We start from the raw sequence: 19,441 nt of genomic DNA, 5'->3' as shown, positions 1-19,441 counted from the left end.
GATCATCGGCGTCTCTCTCCCCTCCATCACGGACATTTACACCACCCGCAGCATCCGCAAAGCAACCAGCATTGTAAATGACCCCACTCATCCCTCACACGAACTGTTCTCCCTCCTGCCTTTGGGAAGAAGGTACCGCAGCATCCGGTCCAGCACGACCAGATTCTGCAACAGCTTCTACCCCCAAGCCATCAGACTCCTTAACTGCAGAGACTGAACTGATGGTTTTTCTGTACATGCACACACACTCTTACCCCACTTACCCCAGAAAATGGAAAGCACTAAAAACCCTACTACCTCACTGGACTCTATTGCACACTGTGTAATAGAGTAATTACTACCTCACCTGGTCCTTTTTGCACACTGCAAAATTTGCACACTGTCTTGTTATTTATTATTCTTTGTCTGTATGGTGTTGTATTGTCTGTCTGCACTTTTGTACTGTTGCACTATTGTTCTGTCTACACTGTGTTTATGTGCACCATGGTCCCTGGAGGAACGTTGTTTCGTTTCACTCTGTACTCTGTATATAGCTGAAATGACAATAAAAACCACTTTGACTTTGACCTTGACTTTGACTTTAGTGCACTACCTGTAGTAAACTCACTAATACAATCACTAGTGCACTACCTGTAGTAAACTCACTAATACAATCACTAGTGCACTCCCTGTAGTAAACTCACTAATACAATCACTAGTGCATTCCATGTAGTAAACTCACTAATACAATCACTAGTGCACTCCCTGTAGTACACTCACTAGCATATTCCACTTAATACAATTGTAGTGCATTCCCTGTAGTACACTCACTAGTACAATTGCTAGTACACACCCTGTTGTACACTTACTAGTATAATCACTAGTACACTTAATGTTGTAAATTCACTATTACATATGCTAGTACACTGCAGTATGCTTACTTGTACATTCTATGTAGTACCCTTTCATGTAGTGAATTCATTAGTATGTTACATTTATAACTCTCAATAGTAATCTCCATGTAGTACACTTACTAGTGAACTCTCTGTAGTGTACCTCCTTGATCACTCTAATTAGGAGATGCACTAGTACATTCAGTGCAGTACACTTGGAAAGTTCATTTACTGGAAGTATCAGGTTGTTAGTATGCTGTTGAAGTTCTTTGGAGGATCTAGAGACAGATCTGACTTTAGCGTTTCTTGCTAATCTCTAATATCACTGTGTGGTTCAACCATTCCCAGAGTTTAGAGAAGAATGAGAACTTTACTCACGTCTGACTCTGAGAGTTTGAGCAGTAGAGGGGAGATGTTCAGATCCTCTTACAGCACAGCTATAACTGCCTGCATCCTCACTGCTGACTGTCTGCAGGTGGAGCTGCTGATTCTTCTGGATCATCTCTGTGGTTAAAGGACGTCCATCTTTGTACCAGATGAATGTTGGATCAGTCAGACTGCAGGTGGTTTTACACGTCAGAACTGCTGATTCTTCTTCTGTTACTTCTCCAGGAGATTCTACATGGAGATCTGAGATAATGCAAATGCCATAAAACCAAAAACTGTAATTGTAACCTTGTCATTAAAAAAAAATTATAACTACAATCTGTTTGTAAAAGGGATGACATGATGGAATTTCCTCTCAGGGATCAATAAAGTCTAAATCTATCCTCTAACGGCGGAAATAAACAGTGTTACTATCGCCAATACTTTTTTCGGTAAGGAGTAATCTAACTAATTACTCTGACTGTAACTATAACGCCGTTACCATTTCCCGCACTTTAGCCCCTAAATTAACTTTTTTTTTTACTTTGTGCATACAGGCAAAGGCACAAGTTTGTGTGTTTGTGTGTGAGATGAATGCCTAAGCAATGATTGGCTAAGGTATAGTAAGATTACATCTTCAGCCAATCAGAGAAAATAGGTGGACGGGTGTTTAGAGCGCAGAGTGAGAGATTGAGAGTGAGGAGGACTCCAGCGGCAAAACAGATGAAAATATCCACACTACTTCACACTCACTGAGGTCAAAGGTTAAAGGTTGTGCACGTCGAGTTCACTTTATGTCCCCAAACGAAAAATTTATCATGGACAAATCCTCTATGCAGGTTCTTGTCTTTGCTGTCATGCACTCTATACATCTGGCTTATGAAACACACTCTGAGAGACTAGTATGGGGGTTACGGGGGCGCGTAACACAAAAGTAATGCAATAGTTACTTTTACTGGTAACTAGTTACTTTTATGGTGGAGTAAGTCAGTTAGTAACTCAGTTACTTTTTTGGGGAAGTAACTAGTGTAACTTTAACTAATTACTTTATCAAATAAAGCGTACCTAACACTGATTATTTAAACTATTATTATGTAAATTATTATTATTATTTAAACTATAATTATGAGAGTAACTTGTATTATATCAACATGATTCAATATTCTTTTCCAAACCTACCTTACCTACCTACTATTCAAATTGTAGTATTTATTAATATAAACATATATTAATTTAGGTCTGTTTTATATCGAACCTGTCTATTTGCAAAACCGGTTGTCATTTTTACGTTGAGGTGGTGCATAAGTAAATAACTTGTAGTAACTTGTAATCTAATGTAGTTAATTTTAAAGTCAAGTAATCCACAAAATAAGTAAGTTAATTTTTCAAGGAGTTTATTTTTCTCAGATTACTTTTTTAAAGTAACTACGACATCACTGGTTGTTACAGTGTAATTACACAGATATTAAACTCAGTCATTATAAAGTGGGACCCAAAACCGTGCATTACCTGGAACAATCAGCTGAACTCCAGGTGCGTAGGTCCACTTTTGATTGTCACTTGTAATGACTCTGAAGCAGAACTCTTTTTCATCTTTTTTCATCACGTTATTTAGTTTAAAGGAAAAGCGTTTGGGTTTATCAGTTAAATACTCAACCCTGCCTTTGTAATCTGGGGTTTGTCTGATGTCAGTTTGCATATTTAAGGATAATACCCAAAATGCATCCTTCACTGTAAGACGTGCTGGAAGTGTAAAAGTGCCGTTAATAAACACCGTAGATCCTTTTAAAGCACATATTTTCTTCTGTGTATATTTCACACTCCACTGTGATCCAGAAGCTCCTGAAACATATGATGCAGTAAATATCTGATTACTGAGGCTGGATCAGTCTATTAATATTAATATAGATATTAATAAAGTGATTCTACAGCAGAACCTACAAATAAGAAATGGTACAGTGTTACACTAGAATCTTCTAACTCACCCACAATCACAAGCAGAAGAACCAGAGGAGGAGCCGAGCTGAGGGATCTCATTCTAACGAAGCCTGGAAAATATACAACAAAATATATAAAATGTTTAATATGTGGATAATTCTGGTCATAAGTGTACTGTGTTTCAAATAGTCCAAAATATTGCTTGAGAAAAACGGAATAAATGGAAAATATACTTTTTTAAAAAACTTTTTAAACTTAAGTCATCGATTTATCATAAACGTAATCATCGACCAGTGAGCTGGAGTTCACTACAGGAAACACTGAAGCTCAGCTCGCTGGGATCACTGAATCAATCATTAAAAAACTTTTACTTTCTAAATGCCAACAGAAAGCCTGTGACTGTTTTAAATGAGTTTTATTTTTATTTATTATAATTTTCATTTATTTTTGTGTTTATTTATTTTTTATTACTTTTTATTCCAATGTTTTATATTTTGATTCTTATGTTCTTAGCTCATTAATATTCACTATATCTTTTTCTTAAATTTGCATTTTATAAATTCTTTACTTTTTTGTGTCCATTATTTTTTTTTCATTGTCTTTTTGAATTTTCTATTTGAAATTGTAACGGAGAGGAGGAGGCCGGATGCAAATGCAAGTTAGTTTTATTTTCCATTTAAACAAGAAAATAAACAAAAGAGCAAAACCCTATGAAATAGTATAAAGAAAAGGTAACTAAAACAAAACACTATGAACTATGAGGATATGAGAAAAAGACTTAAACAAACAAACAAAATAATCAAACAAATAAATAAACTAAAGAAAACAAACCAGAACACTGCAGACAAAAAGGCTCAAAGGCGCAAAAACACAACTAAACAAGATTCTGACAGAGAAACAGGACTAGATCAAACAAAGCACGACACAGAACAAGGAGCACATGGGGTATTATATACAGGCAAACATAAGGGACACCTGTGGGAGCTAACAAGGGGGCGGGGTTACAAATGAGACAAGAGGTTACAGCACTAATGGCTAGGGCAGGGCTAGGGCGGAGACAAGGACAAAAACAACAATAGCACATGGCTGGGACACATGACAGGAAAACAGAGGGGCAGGAGCACAATAGACCAGGAGAGGGAGACACAACGAGACAGACACGGGCTAAACTGTGACAGAAATAGATATTTTATTCATATATAAAATATATTAAATGCTGATTTAAATTAGGATTTCTTTTAACTTTTTATCATTTTTTTATTTTTATTTTTAATTTCTTATTGAATGTTTTTGATCCCTTTGATGCTGTAAAGGCTTGACAACATTGTAAATGAGGGTCACCCTCAATGTTTTTCCCGAGTGAAAACAATGGTTGATTGACTGATTTATTGATTGATTGGTTTCGGGTCCAATTTAGGGTTGTGCTGGCAAACCTTGGTGCCTCTGTTCTCTGAAAGTTCTACTAGATACTGATGGGAGATATAGTATATAATATATAATCCATCCAGTGTATCAAGGTTCTTCATAGGCTGCATTTTTCAACAATAATCAATTAAATGAATTCTGGTCCTTTCCATGGGTCTCTTTCTAGATGTTTTGCAATTATAGGCAACCCGGGGCATCCTCAGCAGATATCAGAACCACCAGCAACTGGTGTGATGGGCAGTGCTGCACCGCGGGCTGCCAGCAGGGGGACTGGTAGACATAGGGGAGGAAATGGTACTCCATTTCTCCAACTCCCAGAATCCCCGGCGGTGATTAGTGTCAACCAGCTGCACCTGTGCACTACCCTATATAAACCTCAGTCAAACCAGACCTCACTGTTGCACCTTCACTGAGGGGTGACCGGTACTAGAGGGTATAAGAAAAGAAAAGAAAAGAAAAGAAAAAAAAATCTCAAAAAAGGAAAGTGATCTGAAAAGCAAGCCACACAAAAAAAGAAAAAGGTGATATCAAAAGAAAGCCACACAAAAAGAAAAGAAAAGAAAAAAAAAGGTGATCTCAAAAGAAGGAAATAGGTCTAAAAAGAAAGCCATACAGAAAGAAAATAAAATAAGTTTTAGTTTTGGTTGTGTTTTAGTTTGGTTTATTTGAAGTTTAAAGCTGTCTTTTGTTGGTACAAGCAATTTTGTGGCATTTCCTTTGTTCTGTTTCCCGCCTTTTTTTTTCCACACCTCTTGTGGGGTATTTTTTTTATTATTATCCCAAAACCATAACTAGAACTAAAAAAAAAGAACTATATCTTTATATATATATATATATATATATATATATATATATATATATATATATATATATATATATATCCATTATATATTCATATCTGCTCTGCACTTGGATCCCACACCTACCCCAACCTAACATCTGGATGTACCACAGCAGTACCGGATAAATATACTGTGGACAGATAAAACCAAAATCGAGTTGTTTGGAAGGAAAACACACACAACACACAGCACACCATCATCAAAACCTCATCCCAACTGTGAAACATGGTGGAGGGGGCATCATGGGGTTTGGGGCTGCTTTGCATTTTTTATCAGAAAAAAATTAATTCCCAAGTTTACCAAGAAATTTTGCAGGAAAACTTAAGACCATCTGGAATAGTCTGTAGTGGTCCCCAGGGGAATCACTACACACTGATGGTGAGTGTCTGTCAGAAACTGTTGGACACACCCAGTATGCAAATAGATTGTGACAGAAGCCAATAGAAAAGAAGCTGTTAATGGCAAAACAGACTAAACTCAGTTATTATAAGCTGGTTCAACTCAAGGATCTCGGTGTGAATAGTACAGTATATGTGCTCACAAATTCAGTTCAACTAACTCAAAATAGTTGAGTATTGTTTAGAAATATCCAATTTTATGTAAAACAGACTTAATTAATTTGAGTTCAAAAAACTTCTGGGTTTACAGTATTTTCTGGTATGAGGAAATGGTTTTAGAAGGCCTGTATAACATCTCATGACATATTCACCATAAAATGTATCACAACTCCACAACACAAAAAACACCCAACTATTGCAGGTGATACTCTGTAAAAATCCCTACCTTTTAGAGACCTTCTACCTTTTTTAGAGTCTAACAAACTGATATCAACTATCATTCCAAATTTAGATACTCAAATTGAATTGGATTTCCAAAACCAAAAGACCACCTGGACCACTGCAGCAGAAAAACTCCAAGTTATAAACAACTATAAATACATTCTATGCTTCTTTTACGTCTAATTATTAGTTTATTTGATTATTAAATGACCGTATCTGGAGAAATGATCTTACCGTCCACTCCCGAGGCTCATCATCTGCCTGCAACTGTGAAATGCTAAGAACACAGGAAGCAATGAAGTGTTATTTTGGACGTGGTTTACGCGTGTAACTGGGCGTACCTCCGCTCACATGATCTTCTTATCTGCCTCGTGATCTTCACCTGAAGCTTCTTCAACATCGAGACTCTCAACAAGATTATGAGATATGTTGTTGTTTCAATTATTATCAATAATAAGAATAAATATAGAGTGCAGTTCTTTGAGTGCAATGCAAGTTTAGCACTGTTGCTGTGGTACAGCTGATGGTTAATTTGGCTAATTTGTCAGTAGTTGGTTGCTAGAGCATAGGCATAGGTACATTTGTTACTTGCTAACATGTTGCTAGGTGGCTGCTGAGGTCCTATTTAAGTATATAAGTATATTGATGACTAAGGTGTTGCTGCGGTATAAGAGTTGTAGTTGGTTGCTAAGCTAAGCTAAGCTAAAATGGCTAAGCTAAGTTGAGGTGAGGTGTCGAGAGTTGGTCACAAATATGTTCCTTAGTGTTTGCTAAAGTGTTGAAAGGTGTACAGCTGCTGGTTACTAAGGTGTCACTAGGTTGTTTCTATGGTGTTGTTATGATGTAGGTGTATGTTACAAATACGTTACTAAGTGGGTGCTACAGTGTCATTAAGTGGTCGCCAAGGTGTTGCTGTGGTATAGATGCCTTCAAACAAGAAATCGCTAGTTATAGGTATTGCTGAAGTGTAGGTCTTTGTTACTAAGATGTTGCAATGGTATATGGGAGTTGTAGTGAGGGGTGATAATAGTGGGTGCAGGTGAATTATGGGAGTTGTAGTGAGGGGTGATAATAAGGTGAATTATGGGAGTTGTAGTGAGGGCTGATAATAGTGGGTGCAGGTGAATTATGGGAGTTGTAGTGAGGGCTGATAATAGTGGGTGCAGGTGAATTATGGGAGTTGTAGTGAGGGGTGATAATAAGGTGAATTATGGGAGTTGTAGTGAGGGCTGATAATAGTGGGTGCAGGTGAATTATGGGAGTTGTAGTGAGGGCTGATAATAGTGGGTGCAGGTGAATTATGGGAGTTGTAGTGAGGGGTGATAAGAGTGGGTGCAGGTGAATTATGGGAGTTGTAGTGAGGGTCTGAAAATAGTGGGTGCAGGTGAATTATGGGAGTTGTAGTGAGGGTCTGATAATAGTGGGTGCAGGTGAATTATGGGAGTTGTAGTGAGGGCTGATAAGAGTGGGTGCAGGTGAATTATGGGAGTTGTAGTAAGGGTCTGAAAATAGTGGGTGCAGGTGAATTATGGGAGTTGTAGTGAGGGTGATAACAGTGGGTGCAGGTGAATTATGGGAGTTGTAGTGAGGGGTGATAATAGTGGGTGCAGGTGAATTATGGGAGTTGTAGTGAGGGGTGATAATAGTGGGTGCAGGTGAATTATGGGAGTTGTAGTGAGGGTGATAATAGTGGGTGCAGGTGAATTATGGGAGTTGTAGTGAGGGGTGATAATAGTGGGTGCAGGTGAATTATGGGAGTTGTAGTGAGGGTGATAATAGTGGGTGCAGGTGGATTATGGGAGTTGTAGTGAGGGCTGATAATAGTGGGTGCAGGTGAATTATGGGAGTTTAAGAGTTGGCTACTAAGATGTTGCAATGGTATATGGGTTGGTTACTAAGACGCTGCTGTGGTTTAAGTGTTATTATTGGCTTGTATTGTATTTTTATTTTTTTTTGGCTTGATTTTCCTCCCATATGTTCTGAGTGGAACCTGTGCTGGAAAACTTTAGTGAACTCTTGTCTAAGCAGTTCTATATCCTGCAGGCCACCTGTACACAGATCAATAATTCTATTTCTTACATTCTCAACAATCTGTTGTAGAAATAATAAAGATCACCACTAATATCACTAATAATGCACACACTTAGTGTCTATATAACTCCCCCATTGCAGTGAATGCTCAGCACTCGGGAAGCAACTCTGTGGTATAAAGTGTGAAAACACCATCTTCTCTTAACCCTTATCAGTGTTAAATAAGCCACACCCCCCCAGAGAAACGCTTCTACTGCGTATCTGACCTGCTGTGACCCCTCAGATCAGCAGATAAATGTATTTATAGAGCTGAGATCTCTTTATTATAAAGACTTTATTAAAACCTTACTGCACAGAAAAGAGCAATATCACCTAATTAAAATGACTTAATTTATACAATAGTATTATATCTAATTTTAGTTAAAACACACGTTAAAATATTTACATAAATTCAAATATTTATTTTGTAAACAAGCCAAGTCTCACTGTCTCAACACATGGATGCCATTTATATTTTAGTATACTAAAAATAATGTATTACATGCTGTCCATGTGTTGAGACATATGTGTAATATGTGTGTGTTTCAGGAATTATAATATATTATGTATCATATATTATTTGAGTAATATTGTATAAATTAAGTAATTGTAATTAGTTAATATTGTATGCAGAAATTAAGTAAAGGTTACGAAAAGAAAACATTGACTGAAGTTTAGTTCACTTATTCACTCTACTCCCATAATTCACCTGCACCCACTATTATCAGCCCTCACTACAACTCCCATAATTCACCTGCACCCACTATTATCAGCCCTCACTACAACTCCCATAATTCACCTGCACCCAATATTATCAGCCCTCACTACAACTCCCATAATTCACCTGCACCCAATATTATCAGCCCTCACTACAACTCCCATAATTCACCTGCACCCAATATTATCAGCCCTCACTACAACTCCCATAATTCACCTGCACCCACTATTATCAGCCCTCACTACAACTCCCATAATTCACCTGCACCCACTATTATCAGACCCCTACTACAACTCCAATAATTCACCTGCACCCACTATTACCACCTCTCACTACAACTCCCATAATTCACCTGCACCCACTATTATCACCCCTCACTACAACTCCCACAATTCACCTGCACCCACTATTATCAGACCCCTACTACAACTCCCATAATTCACCTGCACCCACTATTATCAGACCCCTACTACAACTCCAATAATTCACCTGCACCCACTATTACCACCTCTCACTACAACTCCCATAATTCACCTGCACCCACTATTACCACCTCTCACTACAACTCACATAATTCACCTGCACCCACTATTACCACCTCTCACTACAACTCCCATAATTCACCTGCACCCACTATTACCAGACCCCTACTACAACTCCAATAATTCACCTGCACCCACTATTACACCTCTCACTTCAACTCCCATAATTCACCTGCACCCACTATTATCACCCCTCACTCCAACTCCCATAATTCACCTGCACCCACTATTATCACCCCTCACTCCAACTCCCATAATTCACGTATACCCACTATTATCAGACCTCACTACAACTCCCATAATTCACCTGCACCCACTATTATCAGCCCTCACTACAACTCCCATCATTCACCTGCACCCACTATTATCAGCCCTCACTACAACTCCCACAATTCACCTGCACCCACTATTATCAGACCCCTACTACAACCCCCATAATTCACCTGCACCCATTATTATCACCCCTCACTACAACCCCCATAATTCACCTGCACCCACTATTATCAGACCCCTACTACAACCCCCATAATTCACCTGCAACCACTATTATCAGCCCTCACTACAACTCCCACAATTCACCTGCACCCACTATTATCAGACCCCTACTACAACCCCCATAATTCACCTGCACCCACTATTAACAGCCCTCACTACAACTCCCATAATTCACTTGCACCCACTATTATCAGCCCTCACTACAACTCCCATAATTCACCTGCACCCACTATTATCAGCCCTCACTACAACTCCCATAATTCACCTGCGCCCACTATTATCACCCCTGACTGCAACTCCCATAATTCACCTGCAGTGAGGGTCTGATAATAATGGGTGAAGGTGAATTATGGGAGTTGTACTGAGGGCTGATAATAGTGGGTGCAGGTGAATTATGGGAGGTGTAGTAGGGGTCTGATAATAGTGGTTGCAGGTGAATTATGGGAGTTGTAGTGAGAACTGATAATATAAAGTAGTGTATGTAGTAAACTTTAAGATGTTTTGTTCCAGTAAGCATCAATGCCACATTTTAGTCAGCAGTTCTGCAGAGAGACCTAAGACTTATTCTTTAGACTGGTCCAGAGCCTGTGTCTCACACTTTAATAACAACTAAGCAACAGAAGAAAAAGCAGAAACACTGACCTCAGATCTTTTGTCTTTAGGATATATTAAAGAGGAAGTGGTGGCCTGGCTAAAGTCTGCAAGTCTGTGGTTCTTGTGACGGAGAGAGAGGTTGGGAGGTGTTAACTGTCTGTCACATGAGGAAGACATCGAGGCTCATCAGGAGATCACTCATGATAAGCTCTGTGTGTCTAGACACAATCTCATCATGGCTCTAATTTCAAACAAGACTATCGTCAACATGATTATCATCATTGCTGTTATCATACCAGGTAAGTTTTATCATTTTTCTTGTATCTTGAGATTCAGATGCTCTTTAACCGCTGTAGAGCAGTAGAGTCCAGTGGGTGAAATATGGCTTAGGTGGGTTCCAGGTGGGTATGGGCTCTATGACGTTTATTGGGCCCATTACTGTCATTTAAAGATGGTCCATGGATGAACCTTTCTGATTCTAAATTATGGCTACTTCTACAGGCCCCAGCATTTTTTTCTGGGTTCTTAATCAATGTAGGAAGTTTTTCTCTTATTCTTGAGGGTAGAATTGGATTAAGAAGTTATTTCCTTTAAGTTCCTTTATCTTTCTTAAAGAACAATGGGCCTTGTTCACCAACTGTTCTTAAGCAGAAATTTGTTCTTAAAACCAGTTTAGACTGTTTTTCTTGAAAATTCAGAAATGTTCCATTAAAGACGTGATAGGACAAGAAAAATTTAATACTAACTTTAACCCTAAAGATTCTAACTATGCAAAGCAGCCAAAACTGGTTGACATGTTCCTACATTATACATATCAGTGGGGTGAAAACAAGAACTATCAGTGGTTCTAAAGGTTTTAAGAGGTTTAGAAGACAACCCTGGGGTACTGTAAGTGTAAAGGTCCTTCTAAATGGGGAATAAACTTCAAGGATTCAAGGATTCGAGGTTGGTCAGGAAATCTAGGACCCAGTTGCACAGGGAAGAGCTCAGTCCAAGTGAGGAGAGTTTGGTTATCAGTGTCTGAGGAATCATGGTGTTGAAAGCAGATGTGAAGTCCACAAAGAGCATCCGAACGTAGGAATCCTTCTGCTCCAGGTGGGTGAGGGCAGTGTGGACCACGGAGGAAATGGCATCCTCTGTGGATTGGTTCTTCCTGTATGCGTGCTGGTGTGGATCCACAGTGATGTTGATGGTGGCTTTGATGTGGGTCTGAACCAGTCTTTCAAAGCACTTTGTGACTATCGGAGTGAGGGCTACTGGCCGGTAGTCATTCAGACCTGTCACTGTGGAGCCTGGATGAGGGAAGCATTGAAAATGTCCGCCAAGACATCCGAGAGCTGGTCTGCGCATTCTCTTAGCACCCATCCGGGGATGTTGTCTGGGCCAGCAGCTTTCCAGGGGTTGATCCTCCTCAGCGTCCTCCTTACTTCTGCCGGTGTCACGCTGAGGGTCTCCTCTCCTGGTGAGTGTGGGGGTCTGGTGCTGGGGGGTGTGTCAGGATTCTCAAAGCGGGCGTAGAACTTGTTGAGAGCCTCAGGCAGGGATGGGTCTTTGGAGCTTTGTGCAACGTTGGATTTTTAGTCTGTGATGCTCTGTGGATCCTGGGAGGAAAAGTATCCCTGTATTTTCTAAGCATATGCAGCTTTTGCCCTCTTAACTCCAACAGTCAGCTCTCTTCTAGCCCTCCTGAGTCTCCAGATCTGAAGGCAGCATTCCTGGCTTTCAGCAGAGAACGCACCTCTGCGTTCAGCCAGGGATTCTGGTTCGGGTAGCAAGTCACAGTCACTGGGCCACACAGTGAAGGTCTTCTGTGTGGGTTTTGAGCGTCGCAGCGGGGGGTGGTACGCGGGGACCAGCATGATGGAGATGGTCAGATAGCCTGAGGTGGGGGCGGGGGAAGGCTGTGTATGCATCCCTCAGGTTGGTGTAAACACGGTCCAGCGTGTTATTGCCTCGCGTTGGGATGTTCACGTGTTGGTAAAACCTTGGCAGAGTGTTCTTCAGTTCTACATGGTTAAAATCCCCCGCTACCACGTAGAACGCATCCGGATGCTTGTTCTGAAGCAAGCTGATGTTGTCATAAAGCTTCTTCAGTGTGTTTTTAGCATTAGCATCCGGTGCTATGTAAACAGCAATCACGAACACCGCCGAAAACTCACGAGGCAGATAGTGAGGGTGACATTTCAGTCAGCCGTTCTGTCGCCTTGGAGCAGTGGTTGTTTACCAACATGCAGTTTGTGCACCAACCTTTGTTTATGTAGACGCATGTAGACAATGTAGACATGTAGACAAATGGCCCCCGGGTTTTTCCGGATAGCTGGCTGCAGTCCGCTTGGAAGAGCTGCCGGCCGGCGAGCTGGAAGGCTGAGTCCGGCATGGTGTGTTTCAGCCAGGTTTCCGTGAGACAAACTGGACTCCCAAGGTTCTTCACTTTTATTTTTTATACTCTCTTGCAAAAGTGTTTTGTTCCATGGCAAAGAACCTGTTGTAGAACCTTTACGAACCTTAAGCTTAATCAAGTATTAGGAAGGTAGTGAATAAGAAGGGCTGAGATTGGGTGGGGAACAGCAGTGTGATGGAATTGATTGTATACACAAAGCAAGGTTGGTACTTTAAACTGTTTTTAGTGTTTTAGAGTCCATTAGGAAACTGGTGGAGGCCAATGTGGTTCTTTGGTTATTGGTTTAGAGTAGTAGGTTGTGTTGTTTGAATGGTTATTAATGGGGTGGAACTGGTGGCGCTGAGCATTCATTGATGATTTGATCTGTGGATCTGTAGATTTCTATCATCTTATCATACGTGAATTGATTTCTACCAGAAAAAATGGAATTTTAGAACAGAATTTGATAGAGTCTTTCATTTTAAAAGTCTTTGGCATACACCTACATCTTTAGCTTTGGTCTTGTAGCTTCTGGACTCTAGCAAAATCTTGCCATACGTAGAAGGCAGGAATGTAGTCAACAATATGGTACCAATTTGGTCGGATGCTGGTGATTGGTCGGGATAAAGGTGACATAGCATTAGAGTCTCCTGGTAGAACTTTAATTTTTAGCAGGATTTTAAAATTAAAAGCTCTAATATTATTTTCTTGACATAAATAATCTCCTCTACATTTTCTAGATTATTCTTTATCATTTTACTACAATTTCAACTCTCAGTGTTTATTACTCTCTAATACAGTATATTCTGATTTACAGCTGGAATCAGTGATGTACCCACTGTTACTGGATACAGAGGACGTTCAGTTCAGATCAGATGCTCCTATGATTCTGGATATGAGACCAACATGAAGTATCTCTGCAGAGGAGCATGTTCTACTCTACCTTTTGGAAATAAGGACATCCCTGTTAAATCTGGATCTACAGCTAAAGATCAGAGATTCTCTCTGAAAGACGATACAGCAGCCAGAGTCTTCACCGTCACCATCACTGACCTGAGACCAGAGGATGCAGGACAATACTGGTGTGGGATACAGAGATCTTTACCACAACGTGATGTTTACACAGAGATTTTGTTACATGTTGAAATGGGTGAGTTTTTAAGAGTTTAAAAAATACTTGAAAGACTTATTGAATTAAAAAAAAATGGCTCCTCCTGCCAATGTAGGGTGTAAATATTCTAGAAGGGTATGTTTGGAATCAAAACCCTACATGTATGGAATAGATGTTTGAGAAGATTAAGAATGGGAATTGTTATTTTTTAAACCCTTTGCTATGATTAACAACACTTGTTCTGGTCTTATTGTATAATTATATCCATTTTATTCCTCTATGAGGGCACCTATAGGTCACTTCTTCACATTTAATCCACTGGTAGATACCCCTCCATTGGATGGGCAACTAACCCATCTCATTTACTCTACTGGGAAAAGGGCACTGTCTCTACTTTGGGACATTGTCTAGTAGGATTGATCTAGAAAATGCTTTATAACTGTTGTTTTCTACTGGAAGGGCAGAAAAGAACCCATAGTGGGCACTAATTAAGACATATTATCCATATTAATATCAAAATTTTTTGATAATCTAGAAGGTACATCATAGATTATTTCAAGAAAAGGTCACTCTAATGAGAACTTGATAACTTTTTCCCCACAAAACAGACAGTCGACAAGGCACTTTGTCTATTTTTGCCACTCTTAAGTAAACTTGGAAAGGAAAGTGATGCTTTTTTTAACCACGGTGGCACTGAAAGGGGGCAGCTACCCCCCCTGCCACCTCGTCACTTTCATTGTGATGCTGGCTGGCACTGGCATCTATAGGCTGATGTATCAGAGATGGGAATATTTGAAAAGAGGCGGAGTCTGACTTCACACGTATCAGAGGAGGCATACGCTTTTCCTAACTGTCCTTACTTACTTTTTTTTCCAGGTTCAACAGAATCTACTACTGTTTCATCAGTTTATACATCACCCACTTCCCCACCTCCCTTTCCAACTACAGGTGTGTATGTTCTTAATTTTAAGGTTTTTAGTAAAATCCAACTTTCATTCTACCAAAGAATGCAGTAATAACATACTTATAATTTTTAGCTGAAATAACAAAGACAAACTAAAATGTCAGTCCTGTCAAGTAAAGCGAGATTTCAGGAAAAAAGGAAAGTAGAGATGGATTTCATTCTGATGTAGTACAACAACAACCAAAGAGGTGTTTCTGAAAAAATGCAAACCAAAACAACACAAAATAAACCAACAAAAACATCCTTTTTATTTGGCTTTTATCAATTTTTGACCATTTCTGACTCCAGAAAACATAGGCGCCTTATTTCCATTTCAACAAAAAGTCTGTCTTGTTGTGTAATTTGCAACCAGACTCTGTGCAGTAGAGACTAAATGCTATTAAATCAGCCATTAAACCAACCAAATTAGCAGATTAAGTACAGCAGATCAAAATCTCCAGATGCAACTAATCCTAAAATAAATCTTTTCTGAGATAAACTTGGCAGCAGAATAAACACTACAGTATAAACAAAAGGAAAATAACTTTAATACACATTGTATTGGAAGATGTGGATTGGTCAATTTGATTATCATCTGTTTTTTGTCATCCTACAGAAAGCATTGACCCCAGTGTTGTCCAGCCCTCTACACCTTCACTTTCTGTTAGTGCCTCAATCCATCCTGAAACCGCACAGCAACCTCCTTCTCCAGGTACAAGACGCTTCAAATAACGTTTAATTTTTCCAATGGAATTACTTCCTAACCTGTCTGGGAATCTTCGTATTCTTATCTCTGTCAAATTACCAATACATAAAAAATAGTGTTAATCCCAACACCATCCAATCAATAAAACCAATCAGATTCAGTGTAAAAGAGCCTCAACCCCAACACCAACCAATCAGCTTCAGTCTACCAGAGACTAAAGACCAACACCAACCAATCATTTTCAGTCTGGTGGAGCATCAACCAATCAGATTGAGCCTACCAGAGTCTGAAACCCAAACACCAACCAACCAACCCAACACCAACCAATCAGCTTCAGTCTACCAGAGACTAAAGACCAACACCAACCAATCATTTTCAGTCTGGTGGAGCATCAACCAATCAGATTGAGCCTACCAGAGTCTGAAACCCAAACACCAACCAACCAACCCAACACCAACCAATCAGCTTCAGTCTACCAGAGACTAAAGACCAACACCAACCAATCATTTTCAGTCTGGTGGAGCATCAACCAATCAGATTGAGCCTACCAGAGTCTGAAACCCAAAACCAACCAATCAGATTGAGCCTACCAGAGTCTAAAACCCAAAACCAACCAATTAGATTCAGTGTACCAAAGACTAGATCCCAACACCAACCAATATTTTTTAGTCTAGTAGAGTTTTAACCCCAGCATCAACCAATCAGATTGAGCCTACCAGAGTCTGAAACCCAAAACCAACCAATCAGATTGAGCCTACCAGAGTCTAAAACCCAAAACCAACCAATTAGATTCAGTGTACCAAAGACTAGATCCCAACACCAACCAATAATTTTTAGTCTAGTAGAGTTTTAACCCCAGCATCAACCAATCAGATTGAGCCTACCAGAGTCTGAAACCCAAAACCAACCAATCAGATTCAGTGTACCAAAGACTAGATCCCAACACCAACCAATAATTTTTAGTCTAGTAGAGTTTTAACCCCAGCATCAACCAATCAGATTGAGCCTACCAGAGTCTGAAACCCAAAACCAACCAATCAGATTCAGTGTACCAAAGACTAGATCCCAACACCAACCAATAATTTTTAGTCTAGTAGAGTTTTAACCCCAGCATCAACCAATCAGATTGAGCCTACCAGAGTCTGAAACCCAAAACCAACCAATCAGATTGAGCCTACCAGAGTCTAAAACCCAAAACCAACCAATCAGATTCAGTGTACCAAAGACTAGATCCCAACACCAACCAATATTTTTAGTCTAGTAGAGTTTTAACCCCAGCATCAACCAATCAGATTGAGCCTACCAGAGCGTAAAACCCAAAAACAACCAATCAGATTGAGCCTACGAGAGTCTGAAACCCAAAACCAACCAATCAGATTGAGCCTACCAGAGTCTAAAACCCAAAACCAACCAATTAGATTCAGTGTACCAAAGACTAGATCCCAACACCAACCAATATTTTTAGTCTAGTAGAGTTTTAACCCCAGCCTCAACCAATCAGATTGAGCCTACCAGAGCCTAAAACCCAAAAACAACCAATCAGATTGAGCCTTCCAGAGTCTAAAATCCAAAACCAACCAATTAGATTCAGTGAAAGACTAGATACCAAAACCAACTAGTCATTTTTAGTCTAGTAGAGTTTTAACCCCAGCATCAACCAATCAGATTGAGCCTACCAGAGTCTAAAACCAAAAACCAACCAATTAGATTCAGTCTACCAATCTCTTAACCTAACATCAACCAATTAAATTCAATTTGGATGTTGTAGTTTTTTCTACTATGCTGGTAAATTAACGTGGAAACGGTTGATCTTTAATTGGATTAAATCATACTAAACTCATTAATCTCTAATTCCAGGTTTCATCATTCTGTATGTGTTGGTTTCACTGCTGTTCTCAGGATTTGCTCTCAGTGTTTTAGTGCTATTCTGCAAACGACGAAGGAATATCACAACTTCATCAGGTAACAAAGACTTACAAAAACATTCAGACCAATAAAAAACTGTAAAAATAATAATAATAAATTAAATTAAATCATTTTCTTATTTTTTTCTTCAAGTTGCTCTTCGCTCACTAGCAACAGAGAGGAATATTGCAACAAATGAAGTGAGAAAACCTAATAAAATTAAATACCTATTTTGATAAAAGATACTGCCATCACAATTCTGATTTTTTGGGTTTTATTTATTCAGGATACGACCAACAATGAAAATGATCCACCTGAAAATGACGACTCTACTGAGATCAATCCAGTCTACCATACTGTAAATTCCAACCCTTACCAATTAGATCCCTTATACGCCAGTGTTAAACCCAAAACAATCCAAATAGACCCAATCTACCTGAGTGAAAACCCAAGCACTAACCAATCAGATCCAGTCTGCCAGAGTCTAAACAGAAGCAGTAGCCAATCAGATCCAGTCTATCAGACTCTTAACCCCAGCATCAACCAATCAGACCCAGTATATCATAGTATTAACCTCAACACCAACCAATCAGATTCACTCTACCAGAGCTTGAACCCCAACACCAACCAATCAGATTCTGGCTACCAGAGTCTAAACCCCAACACCAACCAATCAGATTCAGGCTACCAGAGCCTAAACCCCAACACCAACCAATCAGATTCACTCTACCAGAGCTTGAACCCCAACACCAACCAATCAGATTCAGTCTACCAGAGTCTAAACCACAACACCAACCAATCAGATTCAGTCTACCAGAGTCTAAACCACAACACCAACCAATCAGATTCAGTCTAAACAAGTCTTGAATGAACACCAACCAATTGGATTCAGTGTACCAAGGCTTAAACCCCACCTCCAGCCAATCAGATTCAGTCTACCAGAGCCTGAAACCCAACACCAACCAATCAGATTCAGTCTACCAGAGCCTGAAACCCAACACCAACCAATCAGATTCAGTCTACCAGAGTCTAAACTGCACCAGCCCATCAGATTCAGTCTATCAGACTCTTAACCCCAGCATCAACCAATCAGACCCAGTATATCATAGTATTAACCTCAACACCAACCAATCAGATTCACTCTACCAGAGCTTGAACCCCAACACCAACCAATCAGATTCAGTCTACCAAAGTCTAAACCACAACACCAACCAATCAGATTCAGTCTACCAGAGTCTAAACCACAACACCAACCAATCAGATTCAGTCTAAACAAGTCTTGAATGAACACCAACCAATTGGATTCAGTGTACCAAGGCTTAAACCCCACCTCCAGCCAATCAGATTCAGTCTACCAGAGCCTGAAACCCAACACCAACCAATCAGGTTCAGTCTACCAGACCCTAAACCTCAAATTATTAACATTAAATCTGACCAATCAGATCCAGCTTACCAAATTCTTAATTCTCATCATCAACCTTAATTTAACAAACCACCAACCAATGAGATTTAGATTTAGTAGAGACCACTGTCAGTCAACCTGTCACATTTTTTAAATCGTATTTTTTATTTTTCCATGTTTGCTCATTTTATTGAGATTGTGTTTGCATTGTGTTTAACTGTTATCTTAAATAAAACATTTCACATCCTTTCAGTGTTCAGCGTTTTAGTTTTGTCATGTTAAATAATATAAATTTACAGAATTGAGGTTTATCCCAGATCTAGATGATTTCAGAAGGTGAGATTATGTAGAGG

At 39.5% G+C, this 19,441-nt stretch overlaps 1 protein-coding gene and 2 long non-coding RNA genes across 3 annotated transcripts in view; 2 read left to right on the top strand and 1 right to left on the bottom strand.

Annotated features, from left to right (window-relative positions):
• The window catches only part of LOC111196728 (B-cell receptor CD22-like), a 103,208-nt gene extending 96,586 nt beyond the window's left edge, over positions 1–6,622 (bottom strand). Inside the window, exon 1 of the mRNA XM_049469525.1 lies at positions 6,564–6,622. Within this exon, the coding sequence (XP_049325482.1) occupies positions 6,564–6,622 (59 nt within the window). The remainder of the gene's footprint in view (positions 1–6,563) is intronic.
• A 617-nt stretch (positions 6,623–7,239) lies between these two features.
• On the top strand, positions 7,240–7,741 carry LOC125785786 (uncharacterized). Its single transcript, XR_007428135.1, has 4 exons — positions 7,240–7,261; positions 7,299–7,388; positions 7,426–7,515; positions 7,607–7,741. It is a non-coding gene; the product is annotated as an uncharacterized LOC125785786 (long non-coding RNA).
• Positions 7,742–15,692: 7,951 nt separating this feature from the next.
• Positions 15,693–18,195, top strand: LOC125785793 (uncharacterized). The gene is made up of 4 exons (XR_007428141.1): positions 15,693–15,787; positions 17,639–17,743; positions 17,840–17,886; positions 17,973–18,195. It is a non-coding gene; the product is annotated as an uncharacterized LOC125785793 (long non-coding RNA).
• The last annotated feature ends 1,246 nt before the right edge of the window (positions 18,196–19,441 follow it).

The sequence above is a fragment of the Astyanax mexicanus genome, chromosome 21 (assembly GCF_023375975.1).
Source record: "Astyanax mexicanus isolate ESR-SI-001 chromosome 21, AstMex3_surface, whole genome shotgun sequence".
Classification (NCBI taxonomy): Eukaryota; Metazoa; Chordata; class Actinopteri; order Characiformes; family Acestrorhamphidae; genus Astyanax; species Astyanax mexicanus.
Note: the sequence above shows the minus strand (reverse complement) of the source record. Positions and strands in the feature narration are given on the sequence as shown.